Below are 21216 nucleotides of genomic sequence, written 5' to 3' on the forward strand. Positions count from 1 at the left end.
GTATGGCTAAACAACGAAAGCCCTCGAAGATCTTTTGTTATTCTGAAAAAATCCATTTAGATTTTTTCAGAATAACAAAAGATCTTCGAGGGGTTTTGTGAGGCTTTCTGGTGCCCCATCCCATAGTGTGATCAAGTCCCTCTGAGGACCTATGCCTGAGAAAGCTGTGGAGTGACCCCCAGGAGATGCTAATCGGTGCATAACACCCCCAATGAGTGGAAACAGCTACGGCAGCCTATTGGGAACGCTGGGAGAGCTGAGGAGGGAGTCCATCCACGGTACCCACACATGCCTAATACCCCTGCAGGGGTAACAACTTCTGGTAAGTGGGGACCCAACAGGGGGAGCACTACAAGTCACTTGGTTTGCTGAGCACCGAAGTCACCTTTAAGAGCTGGAATTAGCTAACCTGGAATCAGAATTTTCATCTACGCTTCATATTCACCCGTTTGAGACTTTTTATGTTGTATTTATATATACACACTGTGTGTGGGACTTTTTATATATTGCTAAGTTCTACGTTTATATACAAGACTTCACTAATTAGTACTGGTTTATTTTTTCACGTTACTTATTACTACAGTTTTGGTCATTTTCTAATTCTCTTATTAATGTCATTTTGACCTCTTAAGTTTACACTATTATTGCACTTTTTGCATTATGTGTTCAGTTTGACACTCTCTACTATATCTGTTTGATCACTTATTGTACGTATATGGGTTCAGTTAGAAATATATGCACCAGCACATTTTTTTTTCACATTTAATTGATGTGCACACTCAAATACATTTAGCCCTATTGGGATAGGCTTTCCCCTTCTTCCTATAGGGTGGGCTTATAGTTAACTATCCCCATACCTTACAGGGTAGCACCATTTACCCCATTTTTATTTATTTATTCTTTGTAAGTTCCTTTGGGAACCCAATAGGGGAGGCTGCAACCTGCATTTATCCTGAGCGCGGATATACCATCTATTGGAGCTTATACAAAGTATCTATATTATTTAAAAGTCTTTCCTAGATTAACTACCGATTACCTCTTAGATATGGTTCACACTAATGTGATGCGATTTTCATGAGATTTCCAGTGGGACTTCCTTGCGACTTTGATGTTCTGCATTTTTGATTTTGGCCAATGATAACATTAGCTAGTGTGACATAATTTTCCTGCTACTGTGAAATCTTTTTCCTTTTTCCTTTCTGGTTTCTCTGTGTTGTGTGGCGCGCCGCTCTTGCGACGATTAATAATTGGGGCTTAGAAGACGTGTGTTTTGCCGCATGACAAAACTTGGTACAAATGCACCAAAAACGCACACTGAAAAAAACACAAAGACGCTCTGCGAACGAAAAAGGTTCTTGAGCTACTTGGGGCATTTGTTATGTGTATAGCAGCCCATTCAAGTGAAGCTCTTGGAATACAAAAAGTGTCCCTCTTCTGTACCATATGTATGAAAAAGATAATCATCAATTATTAAGCTCTTTTGGTTCTGCTTTCATTTTTTTGCCTGGTTAAAAAAAAAAAAAATAAATAATAATAATAATAAACATCAAGTAGGAAGGCTAGATAGATCTCATGAGTAGGTGTGATTTCAATGGCTTCCCACTATATGTTGCACCTTACACCCATATACAGTGCATCCAGAAAGTATTCGCAGCACTTCAATTTTTCCACATTTTGCCATGTTACAGCCTTATTCCAAAATTGGTTAAATTCATTATTTTCCTCAAAATTCTACAAACAATACAAATGGCAGCATCATACTATGGGGATGTGTTTTTCAGCGGCAGGAACAGGGAGACTAGTCAGGATTGAGGGAAAGATGAATGCAGCAATGTACAGAGACATCCTTGATGAAAACCTGCTCCAGAGCTTTCTGGATCTCAGACTGGGGCGAAGGTTCATCTTCCAACAGGACAACGACCCTAAGCACACAGCCAAGATAACAAAGGAGTGGCTACAGGACAACTGTGTATGTCCTTGAGTGACCTAGCCAGAGCCCAGACTTGAACCCAATTGAACATCTCTGGAGAGATCCGAAAACGGCTGTGCACCGACACTCCCCATGCAACCTAATGGAGCTTGAGAGGTCCTGCAAAGAGGAATGGGAGAAACTGCCCAAAAATAGGGTTGCCAAGCTTGTAGCATCATACTCAAAGACTTGAGGCTGTAATTGGTGCCAAAGGTGCTTCAACAAAGTACTGAGCAAAGGCTGTGAATGCTTACATACATGGGATTTTTTTTTGTTTTTTAAATAAATTTGCAAACATTTCAAGCTTTTTTCATTTATTGTTTGTAGAATTTTGAGAAAAATAATGGATTTAATCCATTTTGAAATAAGACCGTAACATAACAAAATGTGGAAAACTTGAAGCGCTGTGAATACTTTCTTGATGCACTGTATACTGTAGGTTGTAACATGTAATCTAGTGTAAAGTGCCCCCCCCCCTCCACTTGGCACAACAGCTGTTGGGATTATTCTTCTACAGCTGCTGTCAATTCTGAAAATCGGCACAGCTGTGTGGGGCTCTGCCTGTACAGCTGCATCTTTCATTCACAGAGATCTTTGAATAAATGAACTACAAGTCCCATCTGCCATCACGACAATACAGACTTGTAGTTCTCAGTGGAACATAAGTGCAGTGATTACCACACTCAATCCATTGACACTTCCTCCAGCTGTCTAACTGAAAGACTGTACCTTAGTACAGATTGGGAGCTGGAGGAAGTCTGCAGGAGCCTGACATTGCACCTGCGATCCCCCAATTCCCCTGATTGTGGTTGCAATGCTTTGCAGGCTCATTTCTATATAAATAATAAATGCACATTAATTTTAATTTTTTTTTGCAAAAGGTGGACTTTGCCTTTTATGGAAACAAATGCTGGAAGAAGTATGTGGGCGGTCATTGCTGGCCTCCTTAAAAACAATAGTTGCCCGGCTGTCATACTGATTTTCTGCCCCAACACATTCTGAGCCACTACCCTGGAACAAGCATGAAGCAAATGGAATCAGAGCACCTGATCTTCATTCCTCCAAGTTAGTGACTCAGAAAAACCAGAAGCATTACCATCAGCATGAAAACCAGGCAACCAGCATTTTCATAATCAGAAGACAGAAATGGTAGCTTCCAACTACCTCTCAGCACAGATTTCCTTTAAGCCTTTTAGCGCACCCCGTAGCTATATATATATTACATATGAAGGTTTTCATGGCTTAATAATCACTTAAATATTTTGCAATTTTTATTATTTGTTAAAAAATACTCTCTGCTAGCGACATGCTGGAGAGCTGGACGTGCAGAAGGATGTGTCAGATAGCCGATGACCCACAATGTGGCCCTCTGTGTCATGCAGAGGTCAGGCTCTCCAATGTGCCACCAGAAAGCAGGGTTTTCACCCCTCGTTGCAGTAAACAAAGAAAAAAAAACAGCTAATTTTATTATTGCGCATGCAGCCTGACGGCATCACAGCAATAATATCAAAGGATTCAGTTGAGCTTTAACAAAAGTAGCACTGTGCATTCATGTAGAAAATAATCTCATATGATATTGTACATCTGGTGGCAATTTATGGGTGCAATTGCTATAGTTACATATTACATATACCTTTAATTAGAATATAATGAGAAGTGTCTTCTGAGACCAGACGGTTAGATTCAACCTCTCTCATAAATCCCCCTTCTGTCTCAAACTGAGCACGGACCTCCCCCACGTACTGCTGGCTCATCTCTTTCCGCACGTTATTGAGGCACTTGTTCAAATTGTTTTTCTTCAGCAGTCCTTCCAGCTGATACTTGGAGAAATCATCAGAGCCCTTCAAAAGAGCACATCAATGTCATCATCTTACAAGGTCAACTGTATGTTTTGTTTTTTTTTTTTAACTTTTATTTTAGGGTTAATATTTGCAGAAATAAAATCTGTAACATTGAAAAAAGATGAAATACAAACAATACTGTCCAGATCTGTGAACGAGGCCCCTGAGCTAGAAATCTATGCAAGTTGGTATATAGAGACATGAACCCACATCCTTACCTGCAACCTGCTTGTGTCCAATTACCATGCCCAGCCTACACCAAACCTGCTTGTATCTAAATACTATGCCCAACCTACAGTACATCCAACCTGCAGTCCAATCTTGGAACAGGGCATGGATACCTCAAGAATATATTTCCCTTGTCAGAAAAAAGAATGCTTTACCCTACTGTTGGCCAAACAGGTCCACTATTGACATACCTCATCTGGAGGTAAGCCCCAAGAAAACATCTTATTTCAGCTCCAATTTGTTGTGGCAAATTAGCTGGCAACTGAGGAGGTCTGTAACCAGGTTTGTGGAGCCCTTTATGTGGATTGCAGAGATAAAAAGCTATATTTACATCTGCCCAACCCAGGATCTCCTGGACTAATTGCAGCAGAGTGGGTGACCTGGTACCACCTTAGCAATTAAAGTAAGCTATCATAGTAGTGTTGCTGGAGAAGACCTGAACTTCATGTACTTGGATTATTGCCTAGAAGGTTAGCAAGGCTTCTTTTACTGCCATGAGTTCCCTTATGTTGAAAGAAGCTTGGACCAGGTCTGGAGAACAAGCCCCTTGAGCAGGTAACTCCTGCACATGTGTTTCCCAATCCCGCGAGCTGATGCCCATCGTGATTTTTATTGGGCACATCTGGGACCAACTCCTGTCGCTTCCCAAGGTTAGCAGATTCACCCACCAATATAATGATTGATTGGCTTCTAGAGAAAGTCAAACTCAGACCCAAGGACCTCTTTCCCCCAATCCCACTCAGATAACAGAAAAGCCTGCAAGGTTCTTGATTGCAGCTGGCCCATGGTTGGGGCTGGAGTTGAGGAAATACAGGGAAGGACATGGCTTCAGCTAGAATCCAGAGGAAAAGTAAGTCCAGAACACAACAGCCCCAAGAGATCTGCCACTGGGGAAGGGGGCAGACTACAGAACTAATGACCATGCAGTCCAGGAAAAGAAAACAAAACATTCTGCTGCTGGATGATAGGAAACACAAATTTAAATTGAGGGATGACGGGGTGGGGCTTTTTTTTCTACAGAGGGAGGAACTGATCATCTCTTAGGTTGCTGTCCGGGAAAAAGGAGAGGGAAATTTTATTCATTTGAAATAACTGAGAATTATAGAAGCATTCAAAGATCTTTGTTCATTTCATAAAAATGACCTGACCAGATATGCTAATTCAGATATTCAAAATGCCAACTGAACATCTGTAGAGTGGCTTGTAAGAGAATGCAATTGGAACCACTAAAAGTAAACTTTCTCATTAAAAAACAACACAACAAAAAAAAAACATTAAACTGTATTGAATTTACACATAGCTATGTCTTGGTACAAATGGACATATTCAAGTATGGAAAAAAGGACAACTAACCAATAATACAAAAAGCAATATTTGGTACACTATACACCAGTTTTATTTCAGACTGTTAACACCCAGGGGAAGCCTTAAAGTCATTTTCAGGTCTTGAGAAACCCCTGATAAAATTAATTCATCAGAGGTCAGTGGGAAGAATGCCCCCTTACTTTGGTGGTCAGAATGTCAGCTTTCAAGACAGCAAAAAAAAAATGGTGTTGCTGGCTCTGCCTAGTGGATCTGAACCCAAAACTATGCAGACGCCATCACACAGGAGGTCAATCAACCACAGCTCAAAGAACCCCTAGAAACCTATGAGGGAACCCTAGAGTTCCAAAGAACCCTGGTTGAGTATGGCTGCAATGTGCATTAAAATGTTGGTATATTTATTATGCCGGCAACGCCAATTTCCGATCTTTATGTTATCTAGCTGCCAAAGTAAAGGGTTAATTACATTTGTTTTAGCACATTTTATTGTAATTTTTTGTTATTTTTTTACTTAGTTATTAACCACTTGCCGACCAGCTTGCTGCCACAACTTGCTGCCAGCCTGCCGCTAGCAGCGCTGCGGGAATTGATGTCCGCCGGCGACCCGAGATTGCCTAGTACAGAGGCAGACTGGGGATCTGCCAGTGTAAACAAGGCGGATCACCGTTCTGACAGGGGACATGTCAAGGATCTTCTGTTCCCAGTGATCGGGAACAGTGATCTCTGTCATGTCCCAGTAAAACCACCCCCCCTACAGTTAGAACACACCTAGCGAAAAAAATTGAACCCCCTGATCACCCCTAGTGTTAACCCCTTCCTTGCCAGTGTCATTTTTACAGTAATCAGTGCATTTTTATAGCACTGATCAATGTAATAATGTCACTGGTCCCCAAAAAGTGTGATTTGGGGTCAGATTTGTCCGCCGCAATGTTGCAGTTTCGCAAAAAAAAAACAAAAAAAAACAAAAAAAAAAAAACACACACCATCGCAGATCGCCAACATTACTAGTAAAAAAAAAAAAATAAAAAAAAAAAAACAAAAAAACAAATAAAAGTCCCTAAATCTATCCCATAGTTTGTAGACACGATAACTTTTGCGCAAATCAATCAATATACACCTATTGAGATTTTTTTTACCAAAAATATGTAGAAGAAGAATAAGAATATATATCGGCTTAAACTGATGAATAAAAGTGTTCTTTTTATTTTTTTTATTTTTGGATATGTATTATAGCAAAAAGTAAAAAAAAAAAATAAAAAAATAAAAATGTTCTTCTTCTTCAAAATTATCACTCTGTTTGTTAAAGAGCAAAAAATAAAAACAGAGGTGATCAAATACCACCAAAAAAAAGCTTCTGAGAAAAAAAAGAACGTCAATTTTGTTTGGGTACAGCGTCACACGACCGTGCAATTGCAATTGTCAGTTAAAACTACGCAGTGCCGTATTGCAAAAAAATGGCCTGGTCATTAAGGGGGCAAATCCTTCCGGGGCTGAAGTGGTTAAAGTGCTATTGCATACATCTTGTTTCAGCTGAAAAGCAAATATGGTCTATGTAAAGTGCGACTGGTGCCACCTGCTGGTCAGTTCATATATTACACATTTAGTTTACTATAGCTGTTTGAGCTATATATCAGTCTGGTTGTGGCACCAAGGAAATAAATTAAAAGTGGGAACCATAAACAACTGACATACTCACTGTTAAATGTAGAATGTACTGCTCCCAAGCCTGAAAGCCGGGCACTCTGGAAAAGGCCAGGTTCTAAATGTCAGCAGGGGCTTGTTGTCTGCCCCGCACACTGTGCATATCCAGAAAAGGAAAAAGCTGACTACACTGACAATCAGCATTCAAATCTTTGAGTGTGCAGCTAGGTTCCTTTTTTTTTGTTTTGTTTGAATGACACCTTCACTATGTTGCACAGTGTGTGGCCAACATCATTCCATATAAAGTGACAAAAGGGAAATTAAGGCATATTAAATATAATAATTGGTATCTTGTACTCGAGTATTTCTTTTTAACTATAGTGTTTTTATATTGCGATTAATAGACTTTTTTTTTTTCAATACAAAGAATGTTTAAACATTAGTATTTTGCTTTTTGTATACAAATAAAGAGCAGAAGAAAACAAATGGTTTATTCCTTTAAAACAAACATGACGATAAATATTGCTGGGTAAATATGATGTAATAACGTGCATTGATCATACTTATTACTTATACCTCTGGCATGGTTTCAAACAATGTCCTTCTTCGCTTGGTGAACTCCTTCATGTCTGTCAGGATTTCATGCTTCACTTCGGGAGGAAGGCTGGTAAAATCCTCAGAGTCTACATCCACTGAATGTGGGTCAGCAAAAAATTCTTCCTAATTAATTAGAAGGAAAAAAATAACCATCACTAAACCTGACTGATGTTCTCCCCCCCAGTTTTATTTCTTCCAATGTTTCTGAAGCTGGCACAATCTCTAGGGAAACCCTCTGAAGCCGATTCCTGCTTTACTTCTGCCCTTCTCCTACATGGCCATGGTAATCTTGCGCATGTGCCGTAAGATGTAACGAAGCCTCTTTATTATTTGCATTGTTTGTTTTGTGTGGTTTGCTGTTGGGAAACTGGTCACTTTACAGTGCAGATAAGCAGCTATTATATTCACTTCCTGTGTGCATGCTACACTACAGTGTGAACTACCCCTGTGATTCCAGGAAGAGATGATACTCGGAGCTCTCACAGGACAGCTACAATGGCGGGGAGTGAGGATTATGTCACCACGGCACATCGATATACGCTTTCACGGCACACTGACTGACCGTCAGTATGCCGTCAATTTGAATTGAACTGCGCATGCGCGAATTACGTAATCCAACAGAGAACAGGGCAAAATCTTAAAAACTATGCATCTCAAAAAAGATTTGAAGGATCCTACATGTAGCTAAGTAAAGAGATAGAGTTTACTACCACTTTAATGTCAACTTTACAGTAATTCAAGCATTAGTGATGAGCATCATATGATTTATCTTGTCACATCATTTTCAGCCTGACTTCAGAAAGCTTTATAAAGTCCACTAAAGCAAAAAAAAAAACAAAAAAAAAAAACAAAAAGGAAGAAGGGGGAAAGTCCCTGCTGAAAAACACAACAACAAAACATAAAAAAGACCAAAACCTGAAGGATCTGCTTCTGGTTCATTCTCTCCTCCCATTCTCTCTCTTCTTCCTCTTCAGAACTAAACAGATGAAACAAGTACACAAAATATATTCAATATGCTGGTTTAAAAGATGTGCAGAAAATGTTTCATGATGTGCAGTTTATAAATGTGGTGTAACGAACACAAAATGCACAATTTACAGGCTCTATAAAAGTTCAGTATTTGCTGAACCAACACCATTTGAGCCGACTGCTGCTCCTGTGCAAGGAAAATAAGGGATATGTAGGAAGGAAGGGTTTGTGCACATTATAACATGCAATCCCGGAATGTGATAAAAGTGTATAAACCAGCCAACTCAACTAGAGCGCTTTGAGCTGGAGCCGATTGACCTCCCATCTAATGGTACTTGCATAGTTCCAGAGCAGATGCCACTTGGAAGGGCCAGCAACATAACACCAAAGACATTTTTAGCTGTCTGTAAGGGTGTCATTCCAATCACCACTATGAGGGGGCATGCTTCCTATAGACCACCAATATAAGGGCCATTTTTTACCCCGCTGATCCCCAATCAGTATTTTGGCAGGGGTTCCCCCTAGACCTTAAAATTATTTTAAGGATTCCACTGGAGTAAAGAGGTTGAGAAAGGCTGGTATAAACAGTGTTCCATAGTTCTACAGAGTATATTGTAAGTGCATTGGTTAAAGTGTTCCAAATCCTTGGAAATTACAAGTACTTTTTCGCATGCAACAGTTTGTATATTTTCCTAATTAGTTGATAAAGTCAGATATTGAATGTACCTATTTCTCGCTTTCTCTTCTAAGGGGGCTAGAGCATACATATCCTCCTCTTCTTTTCTTCGTACATGTGAAAGACTTGGAAACTCCTCATTGCTGGAAAACATCAAAGTGAGATTACTATATGCTTACATTCACATTGGATGACTGGCTTTGGCAGTATGAGATCAGTACAAGGTGCACACCTTTTCTTGTTTCCAGACAAAGCAGCTTTAATGACTTGTCTTTTCAAGAAGGTCTTCAGCAACTTGTCATTTGTTTTCTTAGCTTCATTGGCAGCAAAATCCTTCTTCTGCCTCCTCTTTGCCTAAAATTAGAATGTTAAATGTGATTATAAGTAGGTTTTAATTTATCACATGGACAGATTCAATTTATTAGGAAATTAAGCCTAAAGCTATAGCCTCAAATGACCATCTCTCCCTCTAGTATAATCAAAGCCTTTTCAGAAAGGTATTGTTCTTCCAATTTTCCAAGCTATGTTAGTGAAAAAAAATGCACACACGCTTTCTGGTACCTGGTATCAAAGTAATGTCTATGGTGACAATTAGTGGCTGACAGAGTGGAATAGATAGCAAATAAGTTATATCAATATTAAGAAGTCATAGGTGAAAATTTTTAAGCTAGGCTTTGCTATCATTATCATCACACATGAAAGTAGAATGTGACAGGAGGGCCCGTGAAACCAAGAATCCCTTGGAAAGGTTGGGAAACCCTTGTTTCAGCTCCTCATGCACCTCTTATATCTAAGTCACCCTGTGCACAGGGTGACTGCGAAAATATATCTTGCATTACTTAAACTGGGACAGTAATATTAACCCACAATATCTCCCAGGATATATGTAAAGACAATTCTTGGTTTGTTTGATTCGGAACTCAACATGTTAGTTGAGAAGAGCTGATCACATTGGCCTCTGTACAATGTAAGAGACAGGCCGACTCCTGCTGGAGCTCCTGCTATTGTGTGAAGGTGTCCTGTGTTTATACTTATGATAATGTATAATCTTCTGTGTGAAGCTCGGTGACAACAAGTCTGACCTGTAGTGAAACCCTGATTTATCATAACAATGTTCAGGAGGGCACAGAGTCACATCGGCTACTTTAAGGGATTAGTTAATTAGCTCATGTTAATTAGGTTTCTGGGCACAGTTGTATTGTTAGAGTAAAATAAGCAGGAGGTAGGAACCTCCTCTAACTGTGTATATAAGACTTGTATTTTTGGTTCTAATAAAGAGTCTATGTTCAGCAACTAAACAAGTATCGTCTTGTTTTGTGCTTGTGAGTGGTTGGAATATCTGATATCTATATTCAGACTGGGAGAAAGCAGTATATGACGAAAGCACTCAAGCGGAGTGTGGGACGTTTTGTTACATTGGTAATAACTGGAAGGCAGCCTCTGGATGGGACTGGCACCACGAGAATGCAACGCAAATACAGGAAATATGGTGGACCTTGTATATGCAAACAGCATACAGACACATGGGGGTAAAAAAACAAAACAAAAAAAACAGCGCTATTAAATTTAATCAGTGGAATTCACAAAGGGTGTCTAAGACACTCTTTGGAATTCCATTGTGCCTCCACATAACACCAGTGACACTGCAGCTCTCAGTTTTGTACAGTGAGGGAAAAAAGTATTTGATCCCCTGCTGATTTTGTACATTTGCCCACTGACAAAGAAATGATCTGTCTATAATTTTAATGGTAGGTTTATTTTAACAGTGAGAGACTAACAACAAAAATAGTCAGAAAAACACATTTCAAAAAAAGCTATAAATTGATTTGCATTTTAATGAGCGACATAAGTGTTTGATCCCCTATCATTTAGCAAGTTTTCTGGCTCCCAGGTGTCTTTTATACAGGTAACGAGCTTTAAAAAGGGAGTGCTCCTAATCTCAGCTTCTTAGCTGTATAAAAAAAACACCTGTCTACAGAAGCAATCAGATTCCAATCTCTCCACCATAGCAAAGGCCAAAGAGCTGTCCAAGGATGTCAGGGACAAGATTCTAGACCTACAGAAGGCTGGAATGGATTACAAGACCATCACTAAGCAGCTTGGTGAGAGGGTGACAATATTTCCTGCGATTATTCACAAATGGAAGAAACACAGAATAACTGTCGATCTCCCTCGGTATGGGGCTCCATGCAGGATCTCACCTCGTGGAGTTTCAATGATGAGAATGGTGAGGAATCAGCAAAGAACTACACGGAAAATCTTGCCAATAATCTCAAGGCAGCTGGGACCATAGTCACCAAGAAAACAACTGGGAACACTATGCAGCGAAGGGCTGAAATGCTGCAGCATCCTCAAAGTCGCCCTGCTCAAGAAAGGACAGGCCTGTCTGAAGTTTGCTAATGAACATCTCAATGATTTAGAGAAGAACTGGGTGAAAGTTTTGTGGTCAGATGTTGCCAAAATCAAGCTCTTTGGCATCAACTCGCGGTGTTTGGAAGAGGAGGAGGAATGCTGCCTATGACCCCAAGAACAACATTCCCACCGTCAAACATGGAGGTGGAAACATTATGCTTTGGGGGTGTTTTTCTGCTAAGGGGACAGGACAACTTCACCGCATCAAAGGGATGATGGACCATGTACCGTCAAATCTTGAGCGATTTGAAAATGGGTCATGAATAGGTCTTCCAGCATAATAATGACCCAAAACACACAGCCAAGGGAACAAAGGAGTGGCTCAAGAAGAACATTAAGGTCCTGGGGTGGCCTAGCCAGTCTCCAGACCTTAATCCCAAAGAAAATATGTGGAGGGAGCTGAAGTTTCAAGTTACCAAACGTCAGCCTTAAAATCTTGATGACTTGGAGAGGATCTGCAAAGAGGTGTGGGACAAAATCCCTCCTGAGATGTGTGCAAACCTGGTGTTCAACTACAAGAAATGTCTGCCCTCTGTGATTGCCAACAAGGGTTTTGCCACCAAGTACATGTTTTGCAAAGGGGTTAAATACTTATTTCACTTAAAATGCAAATCAATTTATAACTTTTTTGAAGTGTGTTTTTCTGGATTTTTTTGTTATTTTGTCACTCACTGTTAAAATAAACCTACCATTAAAATTATAGACTGATCATTTCTTTGTCGGTGGGCAAAGGTACAAAATCAGCAGGGGATCAAAAACTTTTTTCCCCTTACTCTACAAGAGGGCAGAGCCTGATGGGGATTCACAACACTATTTCCCTATCAAGTCAACTCCCCCTGTGATTGACAGCAGGCAGTGGGTGGATCCTTAGCCAACAGACAGCCTGCTATTGGCTATAGAATTCAACTACTGCCTGCTGTCAATTATAAAGCAAGTGTAGAACTGATGGGTACACTGGGGGTTATTTACTAAAGGCAAATCCACTTTGCACTACAAGTGCACTTGGAAGTGCAGTCGCTGAAGATCCGAGGGGGATATGCAAGGAAAATAAAAAACAGCATTTTTACTTGCACGATTGGATAAAATCAGCAGAGCTTCCCCTCATTTCAGAGCTTCTCCTCAGATCTACAGCGACTGCCTAAGCGCACTTGTAGCGCAGAGTGGATTTGCCTTTAGTAAATCAACCCCACAGTGTCTCCACTTCCCCATCAGGCTTCACCAGCTGCAACGTCACTGGTTGTTAGGGGGCCGTTGACTGTGAAGCCGTCAGTGTCCTTATAGCGGAACTTTACTCGTAAGAGTTTAATAATTAATGTTCTTTAACAGAAGAACATTCCACAGTAATAATTATGCTACCAAAACGTGTGTGCTGTAAACTGCCTCCAGCATTGCTCCAGTTAATTCTTTATTGAGGCCGCCATTTTGTTGAAGCCCAGATCAAACATTTCCTTATTGAAAACTCTCCCCCTCTCCTTGGTCTCAAAAACAATCACTTTCTGTAATTAAAATGTGTACATTTCCAGCCTTGATTGTATGTCTTGGCTCAGATATAGAGGAAGGCTGACAGAAGCTTTACAGTTCTGCAGTTCACAGGCTGTCCATGAGGGAGAATGGAGAATATCAGTAGATAAGACACTAACCTTGTAAGTTTAACTCTTTTGTGTCTCGTTGGCAGCAGAGTTTGTCTGGTCACCTCCCCTGCTTTTCTTTTCTCCCTCTCTAATGTGTGTTCCCTCAGCACAATCTGTGTCATTCCTGTTGCTTTCTTCCCTCTTTAGCAAACAGTTAATCTTAAAGCTGTCAGGGGATTGGCCTCTAGTGGCTGATTTTAGGCACAGTGCCAAGAATCGTGAGCAACTGAGCACGTTCAGAGCAGTGAGACATGGCATTACTGGATTTTAAACAGTATGGGCACTTATGTTTAGTGTTTTACATAGTTATACCTGCAAAATGGGCCAGCATGTACGCTACTCTGCGTACAGGGACAGGCACTCTGCCTGTCCCTGTATGCCAAGTTAGAGTTGATCTTAATTACCACCAGTTCTGTTATTTATGAACTGGAGGTATTTTTTTTTTTTTTTTAAATTTGGTGCATTACTTTGTAAAAGTGTCATCAATAAGACCTACCTGAATCTGCTGCTCATGTTGTTAAATTTACCGAAACAGGCGGTAGGCCACACGGTCATAGTGCTAGCAAATTGTTGGTGGTAGTGCTTTAACTCCCCAAATGTGTCCATGTACATGGGAACATTTAGCTCCAATTATTAGAGCAGTGTTCAGAGATGAAATAGAAATGCCCATATCCCGCATTTTGTGAAGAGAGTTTTGGCCCTTTTTTTTTTTTACTCGCCCAAAAATGCACAAGCATGTAAATTAATTCTAGTGGCTAGAATGAACATTCTAGCTACTAGAATGAATTTATGCACATGACCTTATAAACTCTGTATGTGCATAAAAGTGTTTACTTTACACTCCATTTCACACTTTTTTGTGATTTTTCTAATGCAAGTTAAAAGTATGGAAAGAAGACACCTAATGACCTAAAGGTAGAAGAGTAACGGTTAAATTTGTTTGGGGAGGTAGAAAAATAATATTACTTACCAGAGTCTGTTTCTTCAGGAGAGGGGCTTCACCATCAAATACAAAAATAGGGCGTATTCTAAAAAATAACAACTTGCAAAGTCGATGGAATAATGTCAAAAGATGAGCATTTTGGATGGCATTTCCATGGCGGTCTCTCGCGCCTTTCACTGCTTGATTCAGCCAAATACTTATATCTTACTCTATGGTTAAGACCATTAACTGCACAGTTACTGAGAGATAAATATATACCAGAATTCATATATAGGCGTTTGCTAGAGTCAAAAACTTTCCTATAAGTTGGTAAATGTCCATAAAGTTGTGTTTTCAGGTGTTAAAAGTGTTGGGTTTAGGAGCTCGTTTCATCTTCTCTTTGTGGTGGGACAGCACTTTTCTTCTCTCTGGCGGTCAATATGTCTGCACAGAGCAATGTGATTATTCACTCTTTGGTGGGTCCATAATGCTCTGGGCTCACAGGAAGTGTGTATAATTTAAAGTAATCAGCGCACACACACACGACTAAAAATTATTATGATAGCAAAAAAATGCAAGCTGAACACTTGAAGGCAAATCACAACACTTCAAATAAATGTAAGAAAAAAAGAATAAGTGCAGCGCATTGTATAAGTCCATACACATATGAGAAAAGAGCGATAATAAATGATTAAAGTTCTTCGGTGATGGGAAACACCTCGTGAGGGAATACACAAAGAATCCTGTTGACAATGTTCAAGGTGACTAATCCTCCACCAGCCAATCCAAACTCTTACCAGATCTGATGGACCTCTGAGCTAACAGAATGAGCTTGTATCCACAGATGGGATAGATGCAATTGATGAAGGAGACCGGTGATGTCAGATGACCCAGGATTCGATATAAAATGGAAACAAACACACTCTAATGCCCCATACACACGGTCGGATTTTCCTACGGAAAACGTTCGATGGGAGCTTGTTGTCCGAAATTCCGACCGTGTGTAGGCTCCATCACACATTTTCTATAGGAATTCCTGTCACACAAAATTTGAGATCTGGATCTCGAATTTTCTGACAACAAAATCAGTTGTCGGAAATTCTGATCATTTCCTTCTTTTCAATTAGTTTTTATTGAAAGTTCAACAGTAAAATAATACATAGTACATCTGAGAGTTATACAATACTGCAGAGGATGCACCTCTTCATCAGCAGGGAATCCAGTACCAAATCAAGTTAGTAAGAAAAAAAAGGAGTTGTTCCTTTAATTGAGTCAAATGATCACGTTTACCTTGTGACCATCTTAAGTAATGGCGTCGCACCTGTGATCCAGGCACCCCCAATGGGTTCTAACTGTGCCACAGATCACTGGCCCGCACAGACAAATAGTGTCATGCACACTTCCATATGAGTGTTGCTTACTATTTAAATTATTTGTTATAATTTCCCTAATCGATTATGTATTTGGGTATATCTCCCAAAGCTCATACAAAAATGAAGAAAAAGAACACTTTACCGGTTTAACAGAAAGAACGTTAACAAGTTACATGTACCATCTAAAAAATGCGTGTATCTAATAATGCAAGTAATTTACCCTAATTGGTAGGATATTGCGCTACCCATGATTCCCAGGATATATTACATTTTGGGATATCATGGCTTTTTATGGCGAAAAATTTTTCATATGTGTATTGTGTTTTAACTCTATTTATAACTTCTGACAACAGAGGAGTCTCTTTAGATTTCCATTTAGAAGTTTTGGTTAGTTTTGCTGCAATTAGTATGTGAGTAATTAGAGATCTATATTTGTTTGGGATTAAGTGCATTCCTATGTTAAGAAGTGCCAACTGTGGTGAGGGTATAATAGCTTCTCCTGTAACTTTATTGATTAGGGAAAACACCTCCTTCCAAAAAGTTCTGACTTCCTTGCAGCTCCATAGTATATGTAGGATGCATCCCCTTCCTCCGCAGTCCCTCCAGCAATTGGGAGTGGAGTCTGGGTAAACCTGTGTCAGTCTTACTGGAGTTAAGTAGGTTCTATATAGTATTTTCAGTAGCAATTCCCAGTGGTTTACACAGTGGGAGTATTGAAAGTGGGATTGGATGGCCATTTGCCAATCCTTCTGTGTATAGAGATTACCCAGCTCCCTTTCCCAGTTTTGCATGTTTGAGGATTTATGAAAAGCACCACTATATTGTAGCTTGTCATAAAACCACAACAGTCCTTTTGTGCCGTCTCGGTCAGAGTTCAAGCGTGTCCATGTTTCCCTGTGGATATTATAGTGTATATTGGGGTTGTTTTTATGAAAGTAGGCGAGTTGGATATAGGGGAATGCAGTGGATTTGGGGTATTTGGTAACCAGTTCTCTATAGGTCTGTATCTCTTCTCTTATCCATGGCTGAACATTAAAATTCGGTATAACGTTTTCGTATATTTGCAGTGGAAAGTTTGTGCATTTATCTTTAGTATCTTGAGGTACCACAGCATGCAGGTTGTTCCACGCTAGTAGTGTGGCGTTTATGGATGGGAAAGGCTTATGAATTGACTTCAGATGGGTCAGACTTGACAATAGTAGGGCCGGCAGGCTTCTATTACCGACTATACACTTCTCAATCTGGACCCATAATTTATCAGAGTTGGTATCAAACCAGTCTAGCAGCCAAGTAGTAGTTTTTAATATTAGGGAAATTTACTCCACCATTTAATTTATGCTTCATTAATAAAAGGAAACGAAATCTTGTTCATCTTCTTTCCCCAAATGAAGCACCTGAAAAGTTGTTCTACCTCTCTAAAGAAATGATCTGGTATAATGATTGGTATGGTTCTAAAATAATATATGATTTTAGGTAGCAGTGTCATTTTGAGAGCTGCAATCCTCCCAACCCAGGACATTTCGAATTTCGATATATGTTGCAGGTCCTGTTTAATTGTCTCTAACAATTTAGGGAAATTTGCTTCATATGTGGAAGCTGTTGGGTATGATAGAGTAACTCCTAAGTATGTTAAATTGTGAGGTACCCATTGAAACGGGAAGGTTCCTTTAAGATGCTCTTTCATTTTCTTTGTCAACCCTATCGCCAGAATAGATGACTTATTGACAGGCCTGTACTGGCCATAGGGACTACCGGGAGATTCCCGGTGGGCTGATGGCTCAGTGGGCCAGTCAGGTGCAGTCCTGGAGCCGCTCCTCTCTGACAGTGAGTGATCGCAATTTCACTCCTGTCAGGAGGAGAAGCTTCCTTCCATTAGGCGTTATGCTCCCTCCAGCCTGCAGGGGGAGATAGACCAACGGCAGACTTTCCTTCCTCTATCCCCTATCACTTGTTATCACATGACTGGAGAGAGAAACGAAGCTTCCTTCAAAACGGTGAGTACATGTGGGAGAGGGAGGACACTGATGTGAAGGGCTGCTGATGGGGGCTCTCTGATGGGACTCTGATGTGAAGGGAGCTGCTGGTGGGGACTCTGATGTGAAGGGAGCTGCTGGTGGGGACTCTGATGTGAAGGGAGCTGCTGGTGGGGACTCTGATGTGAAGGGAGCTGCTGGTGGGGACTCTGATGTGAAGGGAGCTGCTGGTGGGGACTCTGATGTGAAGGGAGCTGCTGGTGGGGACTCTGATGTGAAGGGAGCTGCTGGTGGGGACTCTGATGTGAAGGGAGCTGCTGGTGGGGACTCTGATGTGAAGGGAGCTGCTGGTGGGGACTCTGATGTGAAGGGAGCTGCTGGTGGGGACTCTGATGTGAAGGGAGCTGCTGGTGGGGACTCTGATGTGAAGGGAGCTGCTGGTGGGGACTCTGATGTGAAGGGAGCTGCTGGTGGGGACTCTGATGTGAAGGGAGCTGCTGGTGGGGACTCTGATGTGAAGGGAGCTGCTGGTGGGGACTCTGATGTGAAGGGAGCTGCTGGTGGGGACTCTGATGTGAAGGGAGCTGCTGGTGGGGACTCTGATGTGAAGGGAGCTGCTGGTGGGGACTCTGATGTGAAGGGAGCTGCTGGTGGGGACTCTGATGTGAAGGGAGCTGCTGGTGGGGACTCTGATGTGAAGGGAGCTGCTGGTGGGGACTCTGATGTGAAGGGAGCTGCTGGTGGGGACTCTGATGTGAAGGGAGCTGCTGGTGGGGACTCTGACGTGAAGGGAGCTGCTGGTGGGGACTCTGATGTGAAGGGAGCTGCTGGTGGGGACTCTGATGTGAAGGGAGCTGCTGGTGGGGACTCTGATGTGAAGGGAGCTGCTGGTGGGGACTCTGATGTGAAGGGAGCTGCTGGTGGGGACTCTGATGTGAAGGGAGCTGCTGGTGGGGACTCTGATGTGAAGGGAGCTGCTGGTGGGGACTCTGATGTGAAGGGAGCTGCTGGTGGGGACTCTGATGTGAAGGGGGCTGCTGGTGGGGACTGTGATGTGAAGGGAGCTGCTGGTGGGGACTGTGATGTGAAGTGGGCTGCTGATTGGGACACTCTGATGTAAGGGGGATGCTGTTTGGGGACACTCTGATGTAAGGGGGATGCTGTTGGGGACACTCTGATGTAAGGGGGATGCTGTTGGGGACACTCTGATGTAAGGGGGATGCTGTTGGGGACACTCTGATGTAAGGGGGACGCTGTTGGGGACACACTTATGTAAGGGGGGTGCTGTTGGGGACACTCTGATGTAAGGGGGGCGCTGTTGGGGACACTCAAAATTAAAGTGGGCCAGTCATGAGGAAGTCCAGGGCCAAATTTTTGTCCCAGTCCAGCCCTGCTTATTGAAGTTCAATTTGTAGTAAGATGCCCCCCCAAATTCATTTAAAATCTATTGTACCTTCGTCGGTGAAGAGGCCGGACTAGTTGAGGTCAAAACAACATCATTGGCAAACAACCCAATTTTACGGGAGTAGCCTCCTATTTCAATACCTGCGATTGAGTCGCAAGATCTAATGGCCTCCGCCAGGGGTTCCATTATTAAGGTAAAAATCAGTGGCGAGAGAGGACAGCCCTGACGTGTGCCATTAGTTATGCGAAACATGTCAGAAAGGACATTAGAGGTAAATACTCTTGCTGTGGGCTTTGTGTAAAGTGCCATAATTGCTGTGAGTATCGTGCTGCTCAGACCAAATTTCTGTAGAGTCGCATTGAGGAAACCCCAATGTACCCTGTCAAACGCTTTTTCAGCGTCAAGCGTCAGTACCACAGTGGGGGCCCCTCCAGTCTCTGCCACCTGTAGGAGGTTATATAGTCTACGAGTGCCATGTGTACACAATTCCGATGCACAAAGTTCCACGCATGCTCGGAATCAAGCAGAAGAGCTGAAATGGCTATTGAACTTCATTTTTCTCGGCTCATCGTACGTGTTGCATGTCACCGCATCCTTGACAGTCGGAATTTCCGGCCAACTTTGTGTGACCGTGTGTATGCAAGACAAGTTTGAGCCAACATCCGTTGGAAAAAATCCATGGATTTTGTTGTCGGAAGGTCAGATCAATGTCCGATCGTGTGTACGGGGCATTAGTGTTCTCTGTATGTTCCACAGTATAAACAGCACGAACAGCGATAATAAAGGAACGGCAATGTAAAAAACAATTGGCAATTTAAAAGCCAGCAGTTAACTTAGAGACTGCTGCGGGTGATGTCCGTGCAATAGCTCCTCCTCCCGTACACGTTATGTCCTACGGGACTTTGTCAGCGTGGTGGGGCTAAGGCGTACAGGAAGAGGAGCTATTGCACGGACGTCACCCGCAGCCATCTCTAAGCTCACTGCTGGCTTTTATATTGCCTTTATTATCGCTGGTCAGCACTTTTATGTCACAGCTGTTCATGCTGTTTATACTGTTTATACTGTGGAACTTTTATTAAATGGAACATACAGAGAACACTTAGAATGTGTTTGTTTCCATTTTTCATCGAATACTGGGTCATCTGAGATCACCGGTCTCACTCATCAATTGAATCTATCCCATCTATCCCAATTGAATCTATCCCATCCTTTGGTCTCCGTGACTGTACTCTTCGCTGGTTCTCGTCCTACCTATCCCACCACTCCTTCAGTGTCACTTACAACTCTACTTCCTCCTCTCCTCTTCCTTTCTCCGTTGGGGTCCCCCAAGGTTCTGTTCTTGGACCTCTCCTTTTCTCAATCTACACCACCTCCTTGGGTCAGTTGATTGCCTCCCACGGCTTTAAATATCATCTCTACGCTGATGACACCCAAATCTATCTCTCCACCCCCCAGCTCTCTCCATCTGTCTCTTCACGCATTACCAACTTACTAGCAGACATATCAGCCTGGATGTCGCATCACTTCCTCAAACTCAACCTATCCAAAACTGAGCTCATGATATTTCCTCCCTCAGGTGCCACTTCCCCTGATTTCTCTGTCAATATCAATGGCTCAACTATCAACCCATCTCCCCACGCCAAGGTCCTAGGTGTAATCCTGGACTCTGAACTAACCTTTCAACCCTACATTCTATCACTATCAAAAATTTCCTGCCTCAATCTCCGCAACATCTCCAAGATACGCCCCTTCCTAACCAATGTCACCACAAAGCTTCTAATCCACTCCCTGGTCATCTCCCGCCTCGACTCCTGCAACTCCCTCCTCATTGGTTTACCTCTAAATAGGCTATCCCCACTTCAGTCCATCATGAACGCTGCTGCCAGGCTCATCCACCTCACAAACCGCTCAGCGTCTACTACACCCCTCTGCCAATCCCTCCATTGGCTGCCACTCAGTCACCGAATTAAATCTAAGATACTAACTATAACTTACAAAGCCATCCACAACCTGGCCCCCAGCTACATCTCTAACCTAGTCACAAAATACCAACCTAATCGTTCTCTTCGCTCCTCCCAAGACCTCCTGCTCTCAAACTCCCTTGTCACCTCCTCCCATGCTCACCTTCAGGACTTCCCCAGAGCCTCTCCCATTCTCTGGAATGCTCTACCCCAATCCGTCCAATTTTCTCCTACTTTATCCACTTTCAGACGATCCCTGAAAACTCATCTCTTCAGAGAAGCCTATCTGGCCCCC

General features: G+C 42.0%; 1 protein-coding gene across 1 annotated transcript in view; it reads right to left on the bottom strand.

The window, feature by feature from the left end:
* The window catches only part of ERCC5 (ERCC excision repair 5, endonuclease), a 55747-nt gene that overhangs the window by 29862 nt on the left and 4669 nt on the right, over positions 1-21216 (bottom strand). Inside the window, exons 3-8 of the mRNA XM_073614458.1 lie at positions 14258-14433; positions 9477-9598; positions 9295-9387; positions 8515-8575; positions 7579-7722; positions 3603-3810 (exon numbers count right to left, since the gene is read on the bottom strand). Of these exons, the coding sequence (XP_073470559.1) occupies positions 3603-3810; positions 7579-7722; positions 8515-8575; positions 9295-9387; positions 9477-9598; positions 14258-14433 (804 nt within the window). The remainder of the gene's footprint in view (positions 1-3602; positions 3811-7578; positions 7723-8514; positions 8576-9294; positions 9388-9476; positions 9599-14257; positions 14434-21216) is intronic.

This window comes from Aquarana catesbeiana, linkage group LG02, assembly GCF_042186555.1.
Source record: "Aquarana catesbeiana isolate 2022-GZ linkage group LG02, ASM4218655v1, whole genome shotgun sequence".
NCBI classification, from domain to species: domain Eukaryota; kingdom Metazoa; phylum Chordata; class Amphibia; order Anura; family Ranidae; genus Aquarana; species Aquarana catesbeiana.